The sequence below is a fragment of the Monodelphis domestica genome, chromosome 4, assembly GCF_027887165.1.
Source record: "Monodelphis domestica isolate mMonDom1 chromosome 4, mMonDom1.pri, whole genome shotgun sequence".
Classification (NCBI taxonomy): Eukaryota; Metazoa; Chordata; class Mammalia; order Didelphimorphia; family Didelphidae; genus Monodelphis; species Monodelphis domestica.
The window spans coordinates 115292573-115318749 of record NC_077230.1 but is presented as its reverse complement, the minus strand read 5'-3'; the positions used below and the strand labels follow the sequence as shown (position 1 = coordinate 115318749).

General features: G+C 33.1%; 1 protein-coding gene across 2 annotated transcripts in view; it reads left to right on the top strand.

Moving 5' to 3' along the window:
- CNTNAP5 (contactin associated protein family member 5) overlaps positions 1-26177 on the top strand; it is a 908736-nt gene that overhangs the window by 186043 nt on the left and 696516 nt on the right. For both annotated transcript variants that reach the window (XM_056793728.1, XM_056793729.1), the window contains exons 2-3: positions 1684-1788; positions 19463-19656. In XM_056793728.1, the coding sequence (XP_056649706.1) occupies positions 1684-1788; positions 19463-19656 (299 nt within the window). The remainder of the gene's footprint in view (positions 1-1683; positions 1789-19462; positions 19657-26177) is intronic.

Here is a 26177-nt window from a genome sequence, read left to right as displayed (position 1 = left end):
AGTAGGTCTTTTCCCCTCTTTACTTATCTTTTGGGGATACAGATCAAGTAGTGGTATCAAAGGGTATGCACAGTTTTATAGCCCTTTGGGCATAGTTCCAAATTGCTCTCCAGAATGGTTAGATAAGTTCACAACTCTACCAAAAATGCATTAGTGTCCCAATTTTGCTACATTCCCTCCAACACTGACCACTTTCCATTACTACCACATTGACCAATCTGATAGGTGTGAGGTGGTACTTCAATGTTGTTTTAATTTGCATTTCTCTAACCAAGAGAGATTTAGAACATTTTTCCATATGATTATTTATGATTTTGATTTTTTTCCCTTGACCATTTGTTAACTGGGGAATGGCTTGTGAAATCCGTTTTTAAATGTGAAGATTTATGACTTCCATTTCTAGATGTTTGCTACTTCAACATACTGGTCATTAACTTCATAAGAAGTGAGTTTATGTGTTTCTATGACTCATAAAAAAATTCACTGTCTAGAACATAATGAAAAATTTAATCCATACTATAAATAGAATTATCCAGAATTCTAGTATCTACTCTCCACTTTCAGTCGAAAAATAAGGGAAAAAGCCATTCAAAAGGAAAAAAATAACAACTAAGTTGGACAATGTAAGACGAAAGATTCTTGAGAGTAAACATTAACTTTTCTTGTGATTTCAGGATCTAGTACATACCTGCCTCATATGCTGAAGCTCTTATTGAACCTTTTTGATTTTTTAAACAATAAATGAAATCTGAGAGTTGAATCCTCTAGAAAATATACATTCAGACCAATCTCTGAGTCTCAAGGTTTGTTCTTGTTATTTAACCAAGTTCAACTTCAAATGTATAATAAGTAAGATTGGGTTTATACGATCATTAAATTTATCCTTAAATCTATTTAATAATAATTTTTCTCCATTTCCAGTTCAGAAAAATGATAAATGATGCTTTATTATTGTGGCATCAGATCTGCACAAGAAGCCCAGTCCATAAATTGATTCAGTTGATTCAGTATTGATTCAGTACTACTCCTTTCATACTAGGACTAGAAAGTGAATTCTAATGGAATTTGAAAGATTTCCAAAAAGGTTCAATCAGAGCTAGGTTTAAGTCAGCCCTCCACAAAAACTGCACTGTAATATCAACTACATATAGTTCAATTATATTTGTCATTTATCTTTGGTTTTTTGTTTTCCTCAATTTAGCTTATTCACTAGAATGATGATAGGTCATTTATATATACCAATTCCTTTCCCTATCTTCAAAATTACTCTCAAAATTCTTAAGGTCTGGCCAACTAAAATATTTATCTAACACAATTATTGCTTTCTTTTTAGCAGTGATTCTAGAAGAAAATTATTTTAAATTCCTCCTTTGGGAAATATGAAAGTGAAAATAGAACTGGACATGATAAAAAAAAAGACCAAGGTTCAAATCTCAGAAATCTCACTAGCCATTTCACTGTTACTTAATATCTCTTGAACTTGATTTCCTCATGTGTAAAGTGAAGAAAATATTCTTTATACTTTCTCCCTCACAAATTTATTATTAAGAAAATGATGTGAAAACTTTAATGGCTAAATAAATGTAAGTTGCTATTAATAATGTCTGAGAGTATTTCAATTTGTTTATTGTAAGTGTAGAGAGTTTTGATGGACTTTCTGTATGTTTCTTCTCTTGCTTTTAGACAACTGTGATAATCCTTTATCAGCCCTGCTGCCTCAAACAGCCTTTTCCAGTTCATCAGAACTCTTTGGCTCGCCCAGCCCAGCCCAACTCAACAGAAGAATTGGTAAGTGAGGTGACTGAAGCAAGGATAAGTCTATAAAGAAAAGTGCCAATGAATAATGGATGAGGCTGCATGTTGGAAGAGAATTCACATTTTAGTGGATGTGAATCTTTCCTTCATGTACCAAACATAATATTCAGGCAGTTTATTTCTTGCTGATTATTATAAGAGCCTTTCATGAAAATAAAAAGGTTATATTTTATATTGCTTTTGGATTATAATATTAACCCCAAATATGTGTACAAACTTGTCATGTGGCTGAATAAATACTGTTGATTATATATATAAATATATATATATATTACAGTAGAAATGAGTGAGGAAAAATAATTGAGGAAAGATTTTTCAATTTTTTTTTCTAGTTAAGTAGGAAATGGGTTTATAGGAAAAGATATGTCAAAGACTATTGAACTGGAATTCAGGACACGTAGACTATTATTTCATTCCTTCTACTAACTGTTTCTTTTTTAAAAAACCCTTACCTTCTGTCTTAGAATCACTACTAGGTATTGGTTCCAAGGCAGAAGAGTGGTAAGGACTAGGCAAAGGAGGCTAAATGACTTGCCGAGGGTCACACAGCTAGGAAGTGTCTGAGGCCAGTTTTGAACACAGACCCTCCTGTCTCTGGACCTGGCTCTCAATCCACTGAGCTACCCAGCTGCCCCCTCACTACAAATTGTTTCTGAAACCATGAAGAAGTCATTTCACTCCTTTGGGATTTAGTGTTCTCATCCCAAAATCATCTTCCAACATACAAAGACTATCATTGTGGAAGGTATCCTCAATAGATCCCAGGAAAATATCTAACTTATTTCAATAAGATGAATATAAGGGGACCTATTTGTTAGTGAAGACTTCCATATGAATTCTAAAGTTGAAACACTTTTCCAGAAAATAAGTAGCTTCAGAGATATTAAATGTCAACAAGTAAAGGACACAAATCTGCTACTACCACTGATGATGTAACAAAGCAAAACGGGGGGAGGGTTATATAGAGACAACAAATTTTAAAAAATGATAAAATTTTATTGAGGTTGCCATTGACTTAGAATTTTTTTTTTGTGATTAACAAAAGATCTAGTGGATGGTCTTTTGTCCTTGAGGAATTTAAACTTTACCTTGGAAAGCATGTCCTTAAGTATATCAAATAAAAAGTAATAATACAATTATTAAGATATTTATCCCAGTTAACTATTCAAGTGACATATGCCAGAAAGCCTCACCCAATTCATTGGCAAATTCAATTAAACAAACATTGATTCAACACCTACTATGTGCAAAGTTCTGGGCTAGGTTCTGGAACTGCAAAGACACAAGTGTAACAATCAATCCCTTTTAGAATCTTACATTCTTTTGGTGAGATTATCATGAAGACAAGTCAATCGTTACTAAGTTTATGAAAAGGGATTTCATGAGAGAGAAAATACTAACAAATAGGAAGCTTAGGAATCTTCATTGTTTAGGAAGTGGCATCTGACTGCCTTTTGTGGTGTGGTAGGGATTCTGCAAGGTTGAGGTGAATATTGAATATGTTGTTCTAAGCATAGCATTTGGAAAACAGCAAGACAACCTGTTTAATTGGAATGGAGAGTATACTAAAAGGGGGAAAATAAATAAAGCTGGAGTGCTAAACAGAAGGTAGATTTAGAAGGGTTTTATTGGAGATATTGTATCTTACCATAGTGGCAACAGAAAGCTATTGAGGATGTTGTAAACATTGACAGAGGAAAGGGAGAGGAGAAAGCATTTACAACATGCATTGTGCTAAGTGCATTATTATCATTATCTTATTTGATCTCCACCACAATCTTTGAAGGTAGATGCTATTATCCACATCTTACAGTTTCATTTTATCCTTTATACCACTTAAGAGTTATGTTTTATGAATATCAATTTAACTGATTTATAGAGAATTGATTGGACAAGGGAGAGTCTATAAGCATGGAGACAATTGGAAGATTATTGGAATATCTGGGTCAGACATGATAATGAACTAAATTATGGTATGTATTTTGTGAGAAGAGAAGTGGATGATGAAACAAGAAATGTGAATGGAAAAGACATAGGCTAAGGTTCCTCATGGAAGCTGAGACAGAGAGAAGATGATTTCAAGGTTGCAAACTGAACTGATTAGGAATATGGAGATTCTTTCAACAAGAGTAGAGAAATTTTAACTTTGGAAAATGCAATGAGAGCTGTTTTGGACATATAAAATATGATTTGTATTATAGATTCAGAGGAAGAAAAAATAATTACATCTTGGTCCTATAAGGAATGCCTCTATTGAAATTAGATATAAGGAATAACTTCCTATTTTTGTTTTTCCCAAGAATTGTCAGTATAGTACATGCTGTTTAGTGATTTTCATTTCCTAGGCTATCTCTGTTCATGTTGTCCCTCATGCTTAAAGAGTTAACTTCCCCATATCCATGTGACCTCGTGAAGTCTTTCCCCTCTCCACATCCCAGGTCAGTTGCCAATTCTTTTCTGAAGTATCTCTGATGAAATTGATAGTTCTTCTTCCTCAAATTTCTCATGGTAATTTTTGGTTACATTTTTCCTTGACCTTTATTTATCACACTAAAACCCTTTATGAGTCTATATATCTTTTCTTCTTGTTAGCCTATAATCTACTTGAGACCAAGAGTTGTGTTCAATTTATCTTTGTATCTCTGGCACCATCCCACAGTGCCTTGCAATATTGTAATAGTTTCTTAATAAAAGTTTTCTCTGTTAAATTGGTGGAAACTAGTGCAATATTTTAAGGAAGAGGAATGACTTGTTCTGAAGCTTCAGCAGAGACAAACATGCCAGTTTGATTTCCTTAATTAAGAAAGAATAATCCTTGGGACTGAGATGAAGAGAACAGTGTAGAAAAGAAATTTTATAGCAAAATCTCAACCAGGATCCTATCAGAGCCAGTTCATCAATTTAAATCCAGTAAAAGTCAGTACTGACAGAAAGTCATTATTGAATGATGACACTCCAGCAATTTCTGAGGAAGCAACATGTATGATTTGAGTCCAGTTTCTTTCCTAATGGACAGATGTCGACATATCACAGATGGCATTGCCCCAATTTGTTCTAATTGCCAGGAATGTTTGGCAGCCTCAGAGATATAAAAGACTAGAGCAAATATGGAAAGCATATTGTCTTAACTTCATGATTCATACTTCATAGATTTAGAGATGGAAGGGTCTTAAGTAATTTGATCTAATCTCTACAATTTATTGATGAGGAAACTGAAGTCCAGACTTGCTTAGTCAAATCTGTAGTAAGTAGCAGAGCTATGATTCAAATCTCAGTCTCTGATTACACATCTAGCATCCCCTCCCTTTCAACAGGCTTCTCTACATTTATTTGGCCATTTTAGGAAAGTATAGCTAAGAGTTTATGAAAGAGGCAAAATAAATGGAGTTAGAAATTGGTTTGGTTCCTATTCTCTATCCCACCTCCATATTACTATTCAGGTTAATTTCTCCTTTTTCTTTCTTTTTTTTTCACAACACTTGAGTTGAAAATGTAATTAAGGTCATGAAGGTTTTAGATGAAGTATAAAAGTTTACAATTTAACATGAGTATTTACATTTCAAAAACATTGGCAAATCAGGATGTGATTTATTGTTTTGTTGATTGACTAGACTTAAGAATGTGACAGAAAAAGGTGAATGATATAGATCAAATTTAAAAGTGTATCACATATTTCTTTCTCCCACAGAGCTGGTTCTTTAGCAATTTCCAAAATATTTCTATATTAATCCATGACAGCAAAGATTGAGACATATTAAAACATATCTTCCTCCATAGACAACACAGAACTCCATACAAAGTAATCACTAAAGAAATATTTATTGAATAGAAGAAAAAATGAATGAATAACAAATGGGCAAGTGATCATCAAGGAGGGCAATTATGCCCTCACATAAATTGTTCCAGAGATATACTGTTTAGCTGAGAGATTATGGCTCTGATCCAGCATGTTATTTATCATTTTTAATGCATCCAGGGAGTATGTATTTTCCCTCCACTTAGCACCTTCATCTACCTGTCTGTTTTCTATTCTTTTTTAATCCACTTTCATTTTTGGCAAGCCTTTACTTCATCTAAGAATGGCTAGAGATTTTAAAGTACCAGTAGAAAGAATTCTTAAAGATCTTCTAACTCAGTGCCTTTATTTTGGACATAAGATCCAAAGATATTAAGGAACTCACCCAAGGTCAGGAGGGGGAGTAAGTGACAGAAGTAGGATTAAATCCAAGGTCTTATGAATTGAAATCCAATTCTCTTTCCATGTATACACATATTTATCCAAAAATAGAAGAAAAATTTAAGTGTATTTTGTGAGGAACCAATTGAACATCTGTGTTGCTTTTAGATTTGGCAGAATAAATGTCCAACAGCAGAGATAACTTTTATCTTATGTTTAATTCCTACTTCATGTCAACAACACTATGTCAGGTAAAAGTTTAATACTCATCCTAGTCATTACCAAGATCTGAAACATTCTCTAAATTGCATTTTAACCTTTAGTGAATAGATACAGTTATATTCACATGGATCCTTTATAAGCTTTGACTCTAATACTTACAGGACATACCCTAGAATGTGGCAGTTGTAATAGATAATATTGGAGGGGGTATATTTGATGGGTACTTGACAACTAATAGATCATTTAGCTATCTTCCTTTTGTCTTACCCTCCTCCGTCTAAACCTCCCTTCCTCCCTCTTCCAGTCTCCCTTCCTCCCCTCTGCTTCCACTCCCCCTTTCTTCTTCAGCCTCCTTCTAAGTCACTCAGGGTGAGTTATGATGTTTCAGAGGAAATACTCTTTTCTCTTCTTTATCTCAATTAAGGGTTTATTGGGGAAAACAGGAAAGATAGAGGTTAAGGTAAGAGGGTTGGAGGTTTCCCTGTTATCTATAGTGAGTCTTAGGTTGGAGGATATTGAGAAAAATGGCAATTCAGTCACTACCATGAAACAGAACCAGTCAGAGAAAGATATAAGGACTATTGTCCTTGTTCTTCTGCCTTCAAATCAGCAAGGCCACCTCTAGCTTCATTATCCCAAATTCCAGAGATAAATCCAGCTTCTTCCTTCAAAGTCACCACCATCAGCCAAGAAACCCAGAAATCAGTCAGCAGTTGGCTCTTGCCTTCAACTGTTTCTCCGTAACATTCCAAATGGAATCTTCCTTTGATTGACAGTTCATCAACCTCCAACCATTGCTACTTGTCTTGCTGCATGCCTTATAATTTCTCTCTTTTCCACACAATTCAGGATTGTTGGGCTGATTCTGCATTTTGCAAATCAGATAACCTGTGGCAGGGGAGGTAACACCAACTCCTGCAAAAAAAAAAAAGAAATAGAATTCATATATCTTCTATCAACACATGCATTTTCACCCCAAATCCTTGCACACCCTTGCCTCAACTAATGATTTCCTTCCCACAATTCCTTTAAGCTATATTTATTGCCGATTTTAACATGATAAAACTGATATGAACATGAAAGAGAAGAGGACATATCAGGAAATAGACCTCAAGCAAGGAGACTCTAAGGTAGATACAATCCCACCTGGAGTTTTCCTTATTTTATCTCTTCTTTCATTTGTTCCTTTATGCTATCTCTGTCTCTCTGTGTCTCTGTGTCAGTGTCTCCGTCTTTTCACAAGGACACATTTTTATTGGTCCCTCTTCCATTAGGAATTATGTTTATTCATAATGATGATGTGAATAGATTTAAAAATTTGAATTGATATTAAAATGTGAATTGATATTAAAACTAATTTAAAATAGAATCATTATGCATGAGTAATTAACAGAGACAATGTAATAATAGGTAGACAGTAGGTTTTTAACAAATGTGAATTCACTGCTTAATTGGTTAATGAACAAAATAGGAATAACTCAGTTTTAGGAAGCTGGCAAGTATAATAAAAGGGAAATTAAACACCTATTATATTCTAATTTGTCAAGAAAGGATTTATGGAACAAGTAGAATTTCAGAAACTTTTTGAAAAACAAAAGAAGAAGCATGGTAATGATACATGCTAGATTGGAAATTCCCCCAAAACAAATTATATCTCTGGCTCTTAATATTTAGCATAATTCTAGATCCTTACTAAGTACTTGATAGGAACTTAGTAAATGAATTCTAGGCACATCAAAAACAGTCAAAGGAAGTATAAATCACTTATCTATCATAAAATTAAGCGTTCTTTGATAATAGAGAATGGATACACTGACATTCTTACAACCCAACATTATTCCCTTTGTCAGGTGCATGTAGTTCTATACCAGTTTTCTAGTAAAATCTCCAAGAATTAAGTTCCTTGGCAACAGGATAAATTCAATTTCACATTTATCAAATGCTTACTCTTTGTACTATTTATCCTATGTACCATGGAAGGGACAAAATGACACAAATGCAAAATTCTCTTCCACAAGAAAAGTATATGAGAGGTACACAAATGAACATATTACAGCATTATTGGAGGAAGAATAGAACATGAATTGGGTGTAATCATAGAAACCTTCACAGAAGAGATGACACATCAGCTGAGTCTTTGAGTTGTGGAAATGAAAAACTGGTTCATAATAGTCACATGGTACAACTTGTATAAATGCATAGAATTGAGAGAGTGCCAAATAGGGAGACAGTTTGGCTTGAATATAAAAGTTGTAAGGAAGAGGGTACTCTGAAATAAAACTGGCAAAAGTAAATGGCCATAGAATGAGAGAGGAATTTAATAGTTAGATGAAGAAAATGGTCATTAATTCAATATGCAATGGGGAGCTTATGATTTTGTTTTTTGTTTTGTTTTTAATTTTGTTTTGAGTGGGATAGCAGACAATAAATGGGTATGTAGGGCATAGTCAATGCCACACTATAGGAAATATGTTTTGTTAGCTATATAGGAAATGGATTGGAAAGTAACAAAAATGGAATTAGAGAGATCAATGAAGAGATTTTTACAGTATTTCAGGCAAGAGGTGATGATGGACTGCAAAAACTTACAGGCTTTTTGAGTAGAAAAAAGGAGTTCTGTGATGACAGAGTATTATGTTGGCAGAATACTTCCTATAGAAGTTTTGGAGAAGTGAGGGACATGGCTATAGGGTGGGTCCTTCCTCAGAGAATGGAATGGTGTCACAAGTGTTACCAGATCATTGTCTGTAGTCCAAGATGGCAGAGGTGAGACATCCCTAGAAGATATCTCAGAGAGAGCATAAAAAGCCTGACATCCAAGGACCTGGTCCTTCTGGCATGGTCTGAAGAGCAAGTCAGGATGGAACTTGGTTTTTGCCCAAGTTCCCAGTCTTTTGGGATTTAAGTGTGGGGTCTGATCTCTGACTCCACATATTTTCTCATGGGTGACTATCATGTCATACTCTGCTTGGTCTCAATATTCAAAATAGTTGCCCCTGAAAATTCTGTCCAGGAAATAATACCACCACTGCTGCTGCACACCACCTTGTTAGAAACATTTTAATTTTGGCAGATTGGAGAGAGTTAGGGAAAATGGTTTTACTTGAGAAACCTTTGACCTAGAACTTTATAATAGAAGCAAGTGAGTCACTGACTTCATAAACCTTACTAGCAACAAATTAATGGCATCTTAGAAAAGATATGCCCTTGAACTCAGCTGTGGATACAGAGCTTAGCTGGGCATCCATAGGCAGGTGATGTGCAATGCAGCCTAGAGGAAGTGTGATAATGTGGTTGACTCCCAATAGCAGGAATCTTAATGCTGCTACCTCATGCCCTGAAGGGATTTACCAAATGGAATTTCTAACTCAACTCTTAAACAAATGCAAAAAAGAAAGAAAGAAAAGAAAACATACATGTATACTCACAGAGATAAAAGCAAACAGATGTAGTTACTTAAAAAAATAAAAGAATACAGAAATACAGAGAATGGAGGAGTTCACACTGTTATAAATGGCTGCCAAGTATATCTGAGACTACAAGTGTGTATAAAAACATATGTGTATATGTCTATACACATATACTTATATGCATAGGCTCAAATATACATATAAATTGATAGTTGGTTTAATGATGGTTTTATCTTTTCCAAGTCTACTTTTTTTTTTTAATTATTTGATCTAGACATCATGTAAGCTGGGCAGAAGGGAAGCATTTATTGTCATTAGGAGTAGTCTGGGCTGGGTACTTGGGATGTCACCGTGCTGTGAGTACTGCCAGCTTGAAAGTAAGGAGAAGGATTTATGTTCCTTTATCAGATAAAGGCATTAGAGAAACAGTTGCCTTTCTTCCCATGAGAGAAGGGAGTTATTCAGGCTTGTGCTTCCCTAAATACAGCTTGGAAAGCAATTACTTCAACCAAATTCCTTGAAATCTTAGTCTTCTGTCCCCACCCAACATATTTCTTAAATGCTTGTCTGGGTGTTTTGAGATTGTGTGCATCAAGCATGACAATTTGGTTGCCATGGTGAATTTGATTTCTTATGTCAAGGCATTTTCAGCTTCCGAAGATTCAGAGACACATTAAGAGAGTATCAAATCCAAGCTTCTCTTTTGCCCCAATAACAGACATTGATTGTTATTCCTAGGAATGATAAAGATATCCAGGAAATATCATGTTCTTTTGAAAATTTTATTTCAGAGTAATATATTGAAGGGAGATGGATTTGTAGTCATAGGACCTGGGTACAATTTTCAGATGTGAGAGAATCATAACGAAAAAGGGTAACCACCTTTGAAGAAGGAATTGATGAAGTCTGAATGCAGATTCAAGTATATTATTCTTTATTTAATTTCCTTTATGAATTTTTCACTAGTAGAAGCAATGTGTCTTGCTTCATAACATGGCAAACATAGAAATATGTATTGAATGATAACATTCATAGAATTTATATCATATTACCTGCCTTCTTGAGGATGGCAAGGGGTGGGAGGGAGAGAACAATGTTTACAGAAAGTCAGAAAATGATTACTAACAATTGTATTGACTGATAATCTGAAAAATTAATTAATATATTTCAGGCCATTCATTAATTCTATAACCTTAAGCAAGTCATTTAACCTTGGCCTAACAATTGTAGCCACTTAAGCACTTGTTAGATGATAGATTTAGCCTTTCTATGTTTAAGTTTTTCCATTTTTAAGGTTAAATGAAATTGGTTGACTACTAAAGTGACTTCTAACTTTAGAGTTATGATCACACAAGCCTTTGATCATCACTCTCTTGGACACTGGGGAATAGAACTTGGTATGATTAGAGTGAAACTTGATGCCTTGGAGAGTTAGCCTACTACAGTAGAAATATTAATAGATTTAGAATCCTGATTCAAATTTCAGCTCTGCCACTTAACTTTGTAACCTTGGGCAAATTACCTAACCTCTTGACTTCTCAGTTTCCTCATCTGAAAGACAAAAGACAAAAAAAAATATTATCAAACCACAAAGGTCCCTTTCAGTTCTCTATCAATGATACTAGTATCTTGTAATTAACATTCTGTTCTGTATGAATGCTGGGAACCAGATTTTGCAGAATATTTCCCAGAGCCTTTGCTCACTGTCATACAATATAATCTCTTATCTGGATTAACGAGGGCTAGTAAAGCTGTATAAAAAACCCAAAACAACAAAACCACAAGGTAGGCAAGATGAACTTCCTTTTAATAATATATTCCTCTTTCCTTCCTGCCATCAAAAAGGTTCATGCCTATCCAATATGACTGTTTCTCCATACCCACCTTCCTAACAGCTCCATATTTCAGGTCTTACACCATGGATCTCTTCCTCAGAAGTTTAACAATAGTTTCTGAGCATAGTGTAACAGTTATATTAGTGAGAACTCCAGAGGCTATTCTCTACCTCACTTCCTGCATCTCACATGTGCCAATGGTGGCTCAAGCTTGGCTTAAGACAGCCCAGGGGGGCAGTTAGTTGTTTCTGATTTGTCATTAGCTATAGCCCTGTAGTGTGGGTGTGTATATTCCTGGGTGCTAGACCAAGTAAGATGGAGAGAATTTAAAAATCACAATAGATATTAAAAAATGAAAGAGTCCTGATACTCAAGGAATATTCATACATTCTGTTGGGAAGAAAAAATATGTACATACTTTGGAAGAAAGACTGGACCCATGATTTTATTAATATAGGAAGTTCCTAGATGAAGGAACTACATTTACCAATGCTAGTTGACCTCTGAAAAATGTAGGCTTACAGCATCATATAGTGCACTGAGTAAGTAGGTGACTTGAATTTTGTCTAACAGTCACTCATACTACATAGGACTCAATTCTGCTTCTTCTTTCCTTCATGGTTGGGATCTCCATCAAGTATGCCATATTACTTCTCTATGTATATTTAAAAAATAAATACAGGGCAGCTGGGTGTCTCAGTGGATAGAGAGGAGGACTTGGAGATGAGAGGTCCTGGATTTAAATCTGGTCTCAAGACACGTCTTGGCTGTGCATCCTTGGCAAGTCCTTAAATCCAAATGCCTAGCCCTTACTGTTCTGCCTTAGGACTGATTCTAAGATAGAACATGAGTTAAAAAAAAAAAGTAAATACAAAGTAATATGGTTATAGTTGGGGCATGTTAACAATTCAGGAGATCAGTGAAGTCCTCCAATAGGAGGTGCAACATGATAGAAACTTTATAATAGGTCATCATAAGAGCAACATTAGCTAAATTGATCATAGCCTTGTGGATGTTTCACATCTACATCTAGTGTCCCATCAAAAGTGAGATTTTGTAAACAAGTTTGACTTAAGAAACACCCTATTGTTTTTTTTTTTGTTTGTTTTCTATGCATGAGAAGAGGAAAAGTGTGGCTTTTTCTTCTTAAGCCCTATAGCATCCAGGACAGAGTCTTTCACACAATAGGTTCTCAAATAAATAATGGCTCATTAATTAAAATGAGGTGACATCCCAGAACATGCATGTGTTTTCCTGAAGCCTGTTTCTAAAATAGCTTAGGCTTATACATTTGCATTTGATCTTTGCATAGAAATAGGCTGCCCATTAGAATGTGCTCTGATTATGACTATGAGGATTGTTATTGCTGTTTAAAATTGTACACATCTTTAAAATATTTATGGAATGTCTTCTTTCTCTTGTTCACATAACCTATACTATGCAGAATCTTCCCCTTAAAACCCCCGGTCTTTAGCATCACTGGTGCCCACAATTAATAATTGAAGATGCTGATGATAATATAAGAAAACTAATAAATGGTTGTTGAAGTGTTTGTGGCTTTATTGGGCTAGGCATTAGTACTACTGAGGAACATGCTCAGGAAACTTCTTCCCCCTGATGCTTATTTTAGCATTTTGGAAAGCATTCAGACTGGATACTCAGCTCAGGGAGGGTATTGAAAGTATTAGGGTTTTATTTGTGTGTATTTTGTTCCTCTTGTCATCAACTGGTCCTAATTTAATACTATTCTCTTTTTAAGGAGAGAATTTAAAAAGAAAGTCACAAAATATTTGCCCTTTATTCTGTTTTTAATCTGTTCTCTATTTTCCATAGTACATACTTCATACTGTATACTCAAACTTCATTTTCTAGAGTTTGGAGAACTTGCATATTCCTAAAAATCAAACCATTGTTGTTAGGTAAAAGTGGGTTTAAAAGTAAAATTCCAAGAAAAGTTAATTTTCCTTTCAAGGTAATATTCCAATGAAAGTTAATTTCCAAACTAAGATTCATGAAACCAAGTAGAGGTCTATCAAAATTGTGACTGAATAAATAGGTTTACATATGAGGGATAGGAATATTGATCTAATTGGTGTAATTTCAAGGGTTCCATTGGTATCCCAAAGTTCCCACAAAGGCTTTCTTCCCCTATGGCTAATATCTGAAATACTGTGGTAGATAAAATATTAAGTCACAGGCTTAGAGAATCACTAAATCTAAATCAGAAAGGATCTTGCTAATAAAATATGTGCCTGAATGAGAATAATAATAGTTATTGATGTTACCCAGCATTTATGTAGTACTTAGGTTTACAAAGCATTTCACTTTTTTAATATATATTTTATTCTCACAACCACTATGTGAGATATGTGATAGCATTATCCCATTTTAGAGTTGAGAAAAGTCAAGCCAAGAGAGATTAAGGTACACTCCTTGAGTTGCACAATAAATATCTGAGAGTATTTGAAATCAGCTCTTCTTGACTTCACATACAACTTTCTATCTACTGTATCACCAAAAATCCAAGCTTCAGAAGACCTGGCTAATTTGTCATACACACTTTATTTTAAAATCTCCAATGATGTAAAACCCACTACCTCCTGGGATAACAACTTCTACATTTTTAAATGAATTTTATTGATATAGAGATATAGATAAATAGATATCCCAGACCTCCCCTTCCTATAATCACTTTCATAACAGGCATATTTAAATGGGGAAAAAGAAAAGGAGAAAATCAGTAAATTTGATCAATACTTTAGAAAACATGTAACATTTTATTCAATATGATATCTCATGACCAGCCCATTTCAATATTGACTAGATTGAATTGTTAGGAAGTTTTTTCATAATCTTAAATCCAAAACTGTCTCTCAGAAACTCCTACTTAAATTCTTTCTACTTTCTACCATAGATCCATTCTTTATAAGAAATATTTTAAAAGAAAGAAGAGAAAATCCATAAAAATGAATCAATACAACAAAAATTTAAGATTATATTTAATTTTCATACTCATATTTTTACATCCTCTCCATTCTGAAACAGTAGAGCAAGGTGACCCCTCATATCTCTTCTTGGGGCCATATTTGTTCTACTAAACTTCCCAACATTTATTTTTTTAAATTGTTTTGTAGTTGATATTCTTTTCATTTATAATGCTTGAAGTCATTGTATATTTTTTTCGTTGCTGTGCTTACTAGATTTTACATCAGTTCACTTAAGTCTTTCAATGTTTCTTGGTAGTAATTTTCTTTGTTGTTATTTACATCACAGCAAAATTATATTCTGTTCATCTAGCATATTTGGCCATCTACAAACTAATGAGTGATCCACTTCATTTCACGAATTTATTTTTATTTTTTGTCTTTGGATATATGCCTAACAGTGAAATCTCTATGTCAATGGTCAGTGACATTATAAGTATTTTATTTTCATAATTCTAAATTGCTTTCCAAAAAAATTTTTGTTTTTACAATTCACAGCTCCACCAACAATTTGCCAGTGTTCCTGTCTTTCTACAATACCTACAACATTCCCACTCTTTGTCATCTTTGCAAATTGCTAGTAGGTGGGGTGAAATTTTAGGGTTATTTAATTTCTATTTTTCTTATTATTAGTAATGTGGAAAATTATTTCATATAGTTGTAATAGTTTTCAATTGCCTTTTAGTGAAGGTACTTCTGAGATTATCTATGCTTGCTCTGTCAGGTCCCTTTCTTGCTAAGTCATAGTAACTTTTGTTAAATCCAAAAGTTATAAAGACTCAACTTTTATAATGTTGAACATTTCTTTGGACTCTTTATTCTTCAATGTCATATCAAAAGATGAAGGAAATGAATATTAGAGTAGAATCAAGAAACCTGAAACCTATCACTCATTTTACTAGCTAACTTTGAGCTTCCATTTGGATATATTGGAAGAAAAACAATAACAACCTATATTTCAAATTGTTTCAGTTCTTATCTCTATTATTTATTATGCTGAATAAGCTTTGAAAATAATTTCACCTTAGAGATATCTGTCTCCTTATCTTTGGAATAAATATAGAAGTATAAAAAGTATATAAGCATTAAAAAATTGCAATACAATTATAAGATAGGATTTTTATTTGATGGACTTCATTTTTCATTGAAATCATGTGCTCCATAGAAATTAAGAGAGTCAATATATGATTAAAGAGAATATATGGAAGTTGTCAAAATATGGAAATGATTATTAGCTCTGCTATATTCTAACTATTTGACAATAAACAAGTCATTTCCCATTCACATATCTGTGGATCAGTTTCTTTATCTGTAAAATGAGGAAGTTTTATTAACTGATTTCTAAAACCAACTCTGTTTATAAATCCTATGGAGTTTCTTGAAATTTTATTATTGTTCATTTTCAGTGTAAGAAAGTATTTTGGATGACAAAATCTTAGTTAAAATCTTAGCTGTCTTTTGTGCTTATTTATGATACATTTTAAATATAATACTGAAATGGGAAGAAGATATATATCTGAAAAACAGATGCCAAATAATCTTATGACCATTCTCATCATTTGTGGAAAGACATTTACTGTTTGGTGAAGGAAGAAAATGCTTGCCATGGCAACTACAGATAGCAAAATAGTGTGGGCAACCTATTAACTGAAATGTGAGGAATGAACTTTTTTCTTCTACCACAGGGCAAGGCTCTCTGGCAATTATTAATCATATTTTGATTCCTCTTTTTGAGGGCTGTAGGCTGATGTTCTTGGACTCAGAGAATTCTCAACATGATTTGCTAATGGCTTCTATGCAGCTGCTAGTGGAATAAAGTAGTAGTCAATACATTTGGTTGGATTCAAAGGCATTAATAACCTTTATTTTAACGATTATGCACATTAATGTAATATTTTGAGCACTAATTCCTTTGACCTTTGTTGGTCTTTTGGAGGAATCTGATGTAAGTTCTTTGTTTACTTTGTCTTTTTCTTTCTCTTTCTCCCTACTTAATTAATTACTTCTTTATGTTAGAAAGAATGAATATGAGAGCAAAAGGTGACAAATTTTCTCAAGAATTGCTTCAAGTTATTCCTGACTTGTTGGAGACAATAAAATGTTATTAGATCCCTGAAGATTTTAACTTATGAAATGATATGCTTGTATAAAGTATTCTCTTAGTCTATCATCTAACAAAAGCTGATTTATCTAACACTTTTCCAATAAGTAATATAGCATTTTATTATTTTAAAAATTGACAAACCAATTCTCCAAAGCCTTTTTCAATGCAAGGATGAAGATACTTTTTTAATTGACATCCTGTTTATGATGCATTGGTAATAAAAATATTAGTAATAATATAGTTTCTACATTCCTCCCCTTCGCCTCAGAGCCAGAAATGACTTGTATGAATTCTAGTAAATCTTTGAATCAATCAATGTAATTTGTAATTGAAAAAAAAATAGAAATATACATAAACTGCTAAGTATTTATGGATATGCTATGCTTTTAAAAAATTCTAAGACTACATGGTATAATGAGAAGAACACTGAATTTTGAGTCAGAATTCACTGATATATCTACAAGTGTTTATTAAATATTTACTATGTGCTAGACACTATGCTAAGCACAAATGATACCAAGAAAAAGTCAATTAAAAAAAGTTCCTGCCCTGAAGGAGTTTATTTACATTTTTTATTAGAAAATTATCCTCAGAGGAGCAACCCTTAAGCTAATTTTCTTTTCTTTTATTAAATCCTTGCCTTCTATCATAGAATCAATGCTAAGTATCAGTTCCAAGGCAGATGAGCAGTACAACCTAAGCAATTGGGGTTGTGACTTGTCCAGGGTCACACAGCCAGGATGTGTCTGAGGCCAGATTTAAACACATGACATCCCTTCTCTAGGCCTGGTCCTTTATAGAGCTGAGTCTTCAAGGAATCTAGAGATTCTAAGAAGCTCAGGTAAATAGAAATAGTATTCCAATCATGAAGTACAGACAGTGCAAAGGTATAGAGATGGGAGATAATGTCCTATGTGAGAAACAGAAAGTAGGAAATGTGGCAAGATGTGAGATTGTGTTTTATAGATTAATTTGTTAAAAAACAAAACAAAGAACAGTAAGAAAGGATGAAATTTGAACCTGAGAGTTTAAATCTTATCCTAACTCTGTCTAATGACCATTGGCATTATTTGAGTGTGTATGTGGGGGGGTATGATCAAACCTATACTTTAGGCAAAGTCTCTTTGGCAGGTGTGTCAATGCTGGATTGCAGACTAGAAAGATACAAGGAAGAGATTCCAATTAAAAGAGTATTGAAATAGTACAGGAGAGAAGTGATAAAGGTGACTGTGAACTGAGCAAAGGGGTCATATAGAAAAAAGAAATTATAAAATTGGCAACTGATGTAATATTCGGTTCACAAGTATAACAACAGTTAAGAGAATTTATTGACATAGACGTTTGGAAAAGTTTTTTGTTGTTGTTGGAAAGATGACTTCTTTTTTTACTTTGCTGAATTTTAAATGTGTACATATAACACATTTCAAATTTGCCAACATATTTCTGGTGATAAGGGATTATACCTCAGGAGAGGAATGTAAGATGGATTTCATGGACTCATCTGATTGGGGATGATTATTGCACCCATTGGATCTGAGGAACTTACCTTGAGAAAAGGGGATCCATGACAGATCCTTGAAAGGCATCCATATTTTATGTACATGACATGTCTTGAGGACCCACAAAATAACTAAGAATAAGCAGTTTTATGTGTAAGAGGAAAACAATAAGAGAAAAGAGTTGGAACCACAGAGAAGAGAAAATATACAGGAGAAGGTGGTCATCAGTGCCAAATACTGAAGAGACATCATAAAAAGATGAAATAAATAAGAAACCATTAATATTTAGAAATGAAGAAATCATTAGTAACACTGAGGGGACAAGTTGCACTTGAATGGTAAAGTCTGAAACTGACAGCAGAAGGCTTATTAGAGAATGTAAATGAAATAGAAACAGTCATAAAGATTTGTTTTTCAAAGAGATTCACTGGAATTGAGAAGTGAAATGTGCAGCAATAGCTGAAGATCAAGGTAGACAGGATCTAGTGACTTAAAAAAATGATGGTAGATTTAGTTTATATGTTTTTATTATGAGATTTTGGTTTTATGTGAGTATTCTCTCACAAAAATGATGAACTTGGAAGTAAATTTTGGATGATAATACATGTATAACACATATCAAATTGCTTACCATTACTTGGAGAGGGGAAGGAATAGAGGGAGGGAAGATAATTTGGATGATATAATTTCAGAAAATGTCTGTTGAAAATTGTTATACATGTAATAGGGAAAATAAAATAAAATAAATGATGTGGTTATTTGAGTATATTTATAGACAGAAAAGAAAAAAAACACTAGATAAAAAGATACTGAATATTACAAAAAGAGTAGATGTGATGATAGGGGAAATCTGCTGGAGAGGGAGGATAAGAGGTTCATGTGAAGGGCCAGCTCTGACAAGAAGACTAAATTCATCTTGGATGTGCTAATTACTAACCTTGTGATATTGGATAAATTATTTAATCTTTCTAAATCTTAATTTCTTATTTAAAATGCAACCTGTAGTCTAATCAGAGATGCCTGCAAAACTTCCCAGTCCAACCTGATTAAAACATATTTAGGCAATGTTTAACAAAATGTATAAGAATACAATACATCATGAACAATATTAATTTATAGTTTTCTAAATCAATATACAGCAAACAGGGATCAGTTTCTATTTGAGTTTGACACCAGTAGCCTAGATAACCTTTAAAATCTCTTAGCTCCATATCGTATTGCACAATATTTGATATCATTTTAGGAGAGTAGCCTTCATTCAGGGCCAAAATGTGAGAAAGGTTAATTTCACTGTAGGGAATGAGTTCTGAAGCTCCAGTTTTTCTTGTTCTTGTTGTTCCTTTGTTTTTGTTTATTTTTCTTTCCTTCTTTACCACATGTGAGACATAATTCTTTCTCACTTTTGTCCTTTATCAGGACCTGGTGGTTGGTCCCCAGTGAATTCTAATGCTCAACAATGGCTCCAGATTGATCTAGGAAATAGAGTGGAGATTACTGCAGTGGCTACCCAAGGAAGATATGGAAGCTCTGACTGGGTAACAAGTTATATACTGATGTTTAGTGATACCGGACGTAACTGGAAGCAATATAAGCAAGAAGACAATATCTGGGTAGGTCATTTCATTACTTTTCCTCAGATAAATAAATAAATGTGGATGGTAATCACATAAGAATCCCTCTTGGTGCCATGTGTCTTAATTTTTTTGTGGGATTATGTCTATTCAGATCTGCATATATATTTCTAAACTGAATTATATGATTACAAAATATGATCCTATTGAGATAGACACTGTGTTAAAAGTAAATATTTTACACCTTGTGAATTGTAGCTGGTTCTTGATTAAATATAATAATAAATGGGACTTGTGTGATAGGAATAATCCAAATTAGTATAAGTACATATACTATATATGTATATTTATGGCATGGATGAAGAACCAACAAAGAGACTGAGAATGAGCCGAAAGTGAGATTATATATACATATTATATTTATATAACACTATGTAATATACTATTTATTCACTTTCAGTAGAATACTATTTATTCACTATCAGTAGAAAGCTTTCCCAGTCTCTGATACTTATCAAAATCTGAGTCTTTCTCCAATGTTGGCTTTTAATAAGTAAACTATTAATGCCAGTATTTGTTTTTTCTTCTGTAAAATAGAGTTTAGATCCTTATTCTAATTTCCAAACAGGTTTATTTTGAAAGTTAAATAAATTTCAGAACTCTAACTAGTGTGGGACAATCAGCACTTTAAACTAGGACATAAACTTCTGAAGATACCAAGAGAAGTATCTCAATTTTGCTCAACCTTCTTTTGGTCCATTGGAGTACCAGGATGGACATTATCACAGGACTCCCCTGGGTTTTCATAACTATGCTATGGAAACTTAATGGCTAAGAAGACTTTCTGCTCCTTCATCAGCTTATTATCCTTTGCCGAACCTCATTAGTGTAACAATCCACTCTAGTTGGTCCAGGATCAAAAGTTGCTATTTAGACATAGAAATAACTTATACAGTTTGAAAGAAATAGAAGTTAATACTACTTAACCATTGAAAAAGGATCCAAATTATTACTTGAACATATGCTGACTTGGATTATAGGAAGATATAGGAAATATAGGCATGGAGAATAGTGATATATTGGGTGATAAAATTATTTACTTGGGAAGAAACATGTGAAAAGTAATCTGAAGAATGGATAATATTCCTATAGATATTCATGAATTAAAATGTATTTATTAATTATTTCTCCAAATATCTTTCAAAAAGTTTGGATACCATTTTTCCAGATCTGTCTCACCCACACTGATATGAAAGATAAGGTTTTACCAATGAGCTCTCCATCTATCTCTGAATTTAAAGGGAAAAAAGCATTATCAGTTAAGATTCTGAATTGTCATGAACCACAGATGTGTTGTTCAAGAGCTGTCATGAATTGCTGTGGAAATTTACTTCTACTTTGTATTTATTAGTATTTGGTAATTATCCATATGTCACAGTAGTGCAGCAAATACAAAAATTCTGGAAATTATGACAATTTTCCAATAGAAAATAACAAAATTGGTTATATTTTTGAATCTGAAGTGCCAGATGATTGTGTTTATATTTTCTGACCATTACAAAAAGTATTGTTAAATCCTTATAAAGATTTTGAGAGTTTTGGTGTTCTTTTGTTAATTTGAAAGTTGGTTCATGAGAGTAAAATAGAAAAATTGTTTTTAGATTTCCTTTTATTGATTTTTAATCCTTACTAATATCTGATGTTTTTAAGAATTTTAAAATGGAAATATACTTTCTGGTTTTTAATAACCATATTAACAGTTATATTTTGCCTGGAGGAGCAAAAATCCAGTGTTTGTTCATTAATATTGTGTCTCAGGTTCCATTTAGATGAATTGTTGTTTAGATTGAATGTTAAATTTAGGGCATTATGTGTAGAATATATTGAGCCCTCAAGTAACATTTTATTTAGCTCCAAATATATGAATTCAATGAATTTATAGTTTTTTACATACCTTTCTAGTGGGTGATATTTCTCATTGGTACAACTAAATAAATAGCATATTTGTGTGTATATGTATATATCGTACATATACAAGATTTAAAAATGTTTATATATGCAAACATTTTAATATTTTGATTTTTTAAATTTTCCTTCCCTCTCACAATTATTTTTAAAAGGCAAACAATATATCAATTATATTTATGAAGTTATAGAAAAGTTCTATATTAGCCATGTAACAAAAAAAAAAAAGAAAAATCAAGAAACATAAGAAAGGATGCTTCAATCTATACTGAGTTCATCAGATCATTCTCTGTAGGCAGATGCCATTTTTCATCATGGTTCTTTTAAAAAAAATTGTGTTGGGTCATTTTATTGAGCAGAGCAGCTAAGTTTTTCACAGTTGATCATTCTTACGATATTGCTGTTACCATGTACCATATTTTCTCAGCTTTACTCATTTCACTTTGCATCATCAGAATCATATACTACAAGTTGTTTAGCCATTCCCCAATTGAGTGTGATCCCCTTAATTTCCAGTTCTTTGCATCTACAAAAATTCATGAGATATTCTTTAGAACATGTCTCCAACTATCTGAAATGAAAAACTACTTTTAAATGCTGTGTGTGTGTGTGTGTGTGTGTGTGTGTGTGTGTGTGTGTGTGTGTGTGTGTGTTGTATTTGTAGTGGGGAGGGCAGAAGGGAATGCTAATATCTTGGCAAATTCTGTGGAGTAGATAGCATTCACTACATTGCCTTTCACAACTAGAAATTTCTTTAAGCCTCAGGAAGGAAGGTATGGTAACAGATTTCTGGGATTCACCATCTTGTGTCTAATTAGCCGATAAAGAGACTCCTTCATTCTTCTCTATATATAGATAGGAACCAGCAAGGGTTAGTAGGGGAAAAAATTAATATATCACCTTTAGGCACCAGGTTCATATCTAGGTAAAAGATGCAGCCTACAGTTAAGTGAGTACAGATTCATGCAATTATATTAGATTATGGAATAATAGCTGATAGATATTTAATATCTATATTTTTAAATGGACTCTACCCAGAGGTCCAAGATCAAATCTCCATACTATTATTATTCCTATTATATTTATGCTATATACATTTTATGTTGTATTTTTTCATTTTATATTAATGATGCTTATATTTTTATATGTACTTGGTAAGAAAGGGTCATTTCATTTTTTTTTTACTTGGATCCAAAGTGGCTGGCTGTGGCATGATTACCAAAAAAATAAATAAATATATAAATAATTACTTTTTGATTGATAAGCATAAATATGTTAAAATGTAAAACTATACAAGTTTCATTATTTTCTTATCCTTATTAAAAAAGAATATCAGTTTATATACACCAATTTGCAAGTGCTTCCATCAAGCATGAACTTAGGTGAGGTTAACTGAATCCTTTACTTGAATTTATAAAACAAGTCTCAGGGTTTTATTTGTTTGTTCATTTGGTATGTCTGTATTTTGCTGATTCTTGGATGATGGCAAATGAAATAATTACATACTTGGGGATCTTTTCACATTATTCACATCTTATTTAAACTTTCAATTCTACATAAGATGTAAGTAAAATTAGTTCAGTGCCTTACAGAGCAAGTTGAGAGAAACAGGTGAAAAAAGTGTGTGTGTGTGTGTTTTTATGATTCCTCTAATTGTTCTAATGTTGGTTTTCTGAAATAAAGTCACAACCTAAAAATGATGACTTGAATATTAACTAAATGGGGTCAGTGTTAAAAAAAATAAGATAAGTTTTACAAAGGAAAATTCCATGTGGCCTCATCCAAGTCTTCAAGTGTTCTTTTTGAAGATGAAGTATTTTAATGCAAGAAGCAAAGGGGAGGAAATACCAGTTGATTGAGTTGTTGGGATTTCAATGCCCTTCCTTGAAGGGATTTATTTTTCTTTTTTTAAAGTTTATTTCAGATTAAGAATCCAGAAAGGATGCTTTTCAAATGTACAGTAGCAAATCTTCATGTGCTGAGGATCCAATTTGGAGAATTTCTGATCTACATAGCCCAGAATGTTCAACAAAAAGAATGTGCCCATCAGGGTTTTAGTTGTGGATCATGAGTGATGAAGAAGTCAGAGCCTCCTGCTGTACTGAATGATGAGGCACAGAAAGTATTTCAGGGAAGGTCGTCATAGATATCTTTAGGAGCCTCAATAGGTCCAAACTATCTATACCAGAATAGCAGCCTTTTAAGTATGGTGTTTAAGTATTCAGGTAACAAAGAATGGGATTTGATTTCCATTATTCATTGATATAAATGAGTACACTCATTATGAAAACAGAAATTCTCCTTCTGTCTCAGACTTTTAGCTGGCCCAGCAAAAGATTCTTTTGCCGACAAAGCTTCAAGTGACATGACCTGGTATTGCATAACTTAGCATAGATGATAGAAAACTGGACTAAATGATAGGAAGACATGTTAACATTCTGCCTCAAAATGACACTGAGTTGTATCTACAAATCTAATTTACCTGACAGGCAATTGGAGAGAAAAGGAATAAGAGAAATAGGACAGTGATAGGTAGAGTGTACTGGGGGAAGGAGGGATAATCAGAAGTCAATCACTTTTGAGGAGAGACAGAGTGAAAAGACAGAGGAGAAAAGGGAGTGGGGGCAGCATAAAAGCAGGGTGGAATGGAATGCATTATAATCAAAACTGTGAACAAATGTTAAAGCAAATTTCTCTGATGAATGCCATATTTCATAAATACATAGAGAACTGAGTAAAAGTTACACAAATACAGGTCATCCTCCCAATTCATAAATCATCAAAGGATATTAACTGACACTTTTTAGAAGAAGAAATTAAAGCTATCTAGTGCCATATAAAAAGTGTTCTAAATCACTATTGATTAGATAAATGTAAATTAAAACAACTGAGGTACCACCTTGTACTGATCAGACTGACATGACAGATATGATCAGATTAATGTGACAGAAGAAAAATGACAAATATTGGCAGGGACATGGGAAAATTAGATGATGAGAGCATTGTTATAGAAGTTGGGAATTGATCTAGCCATTCTAGAAAGCAATGTGGAACTATACTTAAAGGGCTATGAAATCATGCGTGCTGTTTGACCTAATGATACTACTATTAGTTCTATATCACAAAGAAATAAAAGAAAATTGAAAAGAACCTAAATATTCAAAAATATTTATAGCAGGTCTTGGCAAAAACTAAAAAATTGAGGGGATGTTCATCAATTTTGCAATGGCTGAATTAAGTTGTGGTATATGATTGTGATGGAATACTATGTACTAAAAGAAATAATCATCACAGTGCTTTCAAAAAAAACAAAAACCTGGAAAGACACAAATGAATTGATACAAAGTGAAGCGAGTAGAACTAGGAGAATATTGTACACAGTAACAGCAATATTGTATCATGATCAATGTGAATGACTTAGTTATTCTCAGTAATGCAGTCATCCATAACAATTCCAAAGGACTTATGATGAAAAATGCTGGCTACCTGCAAAGAAAAGTGATGGGGTCTGAATACAGACCAAAGCATACTGTTTTGTTTAACTTTTCTTGTGATGCATTTTACAACATAAGTAATATAGAAATATGCTTTGAAATGACTGCATATATATGATCTATATCAAATTATTTATTTAATGGAGAAAGGGAAGGAAAGAGAATTTGAAACAAAAATTAAAACAAAATTTTAAAAAGAATTTAAAAATTATTTTACATGTAATTGGAGAAAATAAAATATTTATAATGTAAAATAAAATAAATTCTGTCTCAAAGCTTTATGAATTGGCCTCAGAGAAAAATCAAACCTTTATCTCTCTCAGCCTCATTTTCTCATTTGTAAAAAGGTAATAATAGTAAGTACTCAATGAGACTATTTTGAAGATCAAAAGAGAATGGAGAGATACAAAATGATTCACCAAAAATAAATCAGTATGTAAATGTTGAATAATAATAGCAGTAGTAACACTAGTAGCAAGAAGAATACTGGTAGCACCAGTAGTAATATTTCAATAGGAGCCATAATAGTAGTCGCAGTAACAGCAACAGTAATGGTCATAGTTGTAGTAGTAGTAGTAGTAGTAGTAGTAGTAGTAGTAGTAGTAGTAGTAGTAGTAGTAGTGGTAGTAGCAGCAGCAGCAGCAGTAGTAGCAGGAATCATAACAAAGGAGGATCCATAAAGAATCAAAAGGATTGTAGAGGCTAATCCCCTTTATTTTAGAAATGAGGAATCTTAGAATATAGATCTTCTTGACTTCTAGTCCAGTGCCTAATTCACTATAACCACATCTGACTTTTCTAAATATTTTTTTATTATTTTGTCATTCATAAAAACACTCCTCCTGGCTCCAGGAATTCTTTCACTCTTTAAATCTATCTACCTTTTGAGTTCCCTAGCTTCTTTCAAGGATCAGCTAAAATCCAACCCTTTATAATCACTCTTTCCCTATCTTCCTTAAATCTTATCTGTTGATTATCTCCAACCATCCTATAAATAGATTTTCTTCATACAAAGTTATTTACCTGTTTTCCCTGTCTAGGAAAAGGGGTTATCAGTGAAACATTAGTAGATTGGTAAACTTGTACAACTACTCTGGAGAA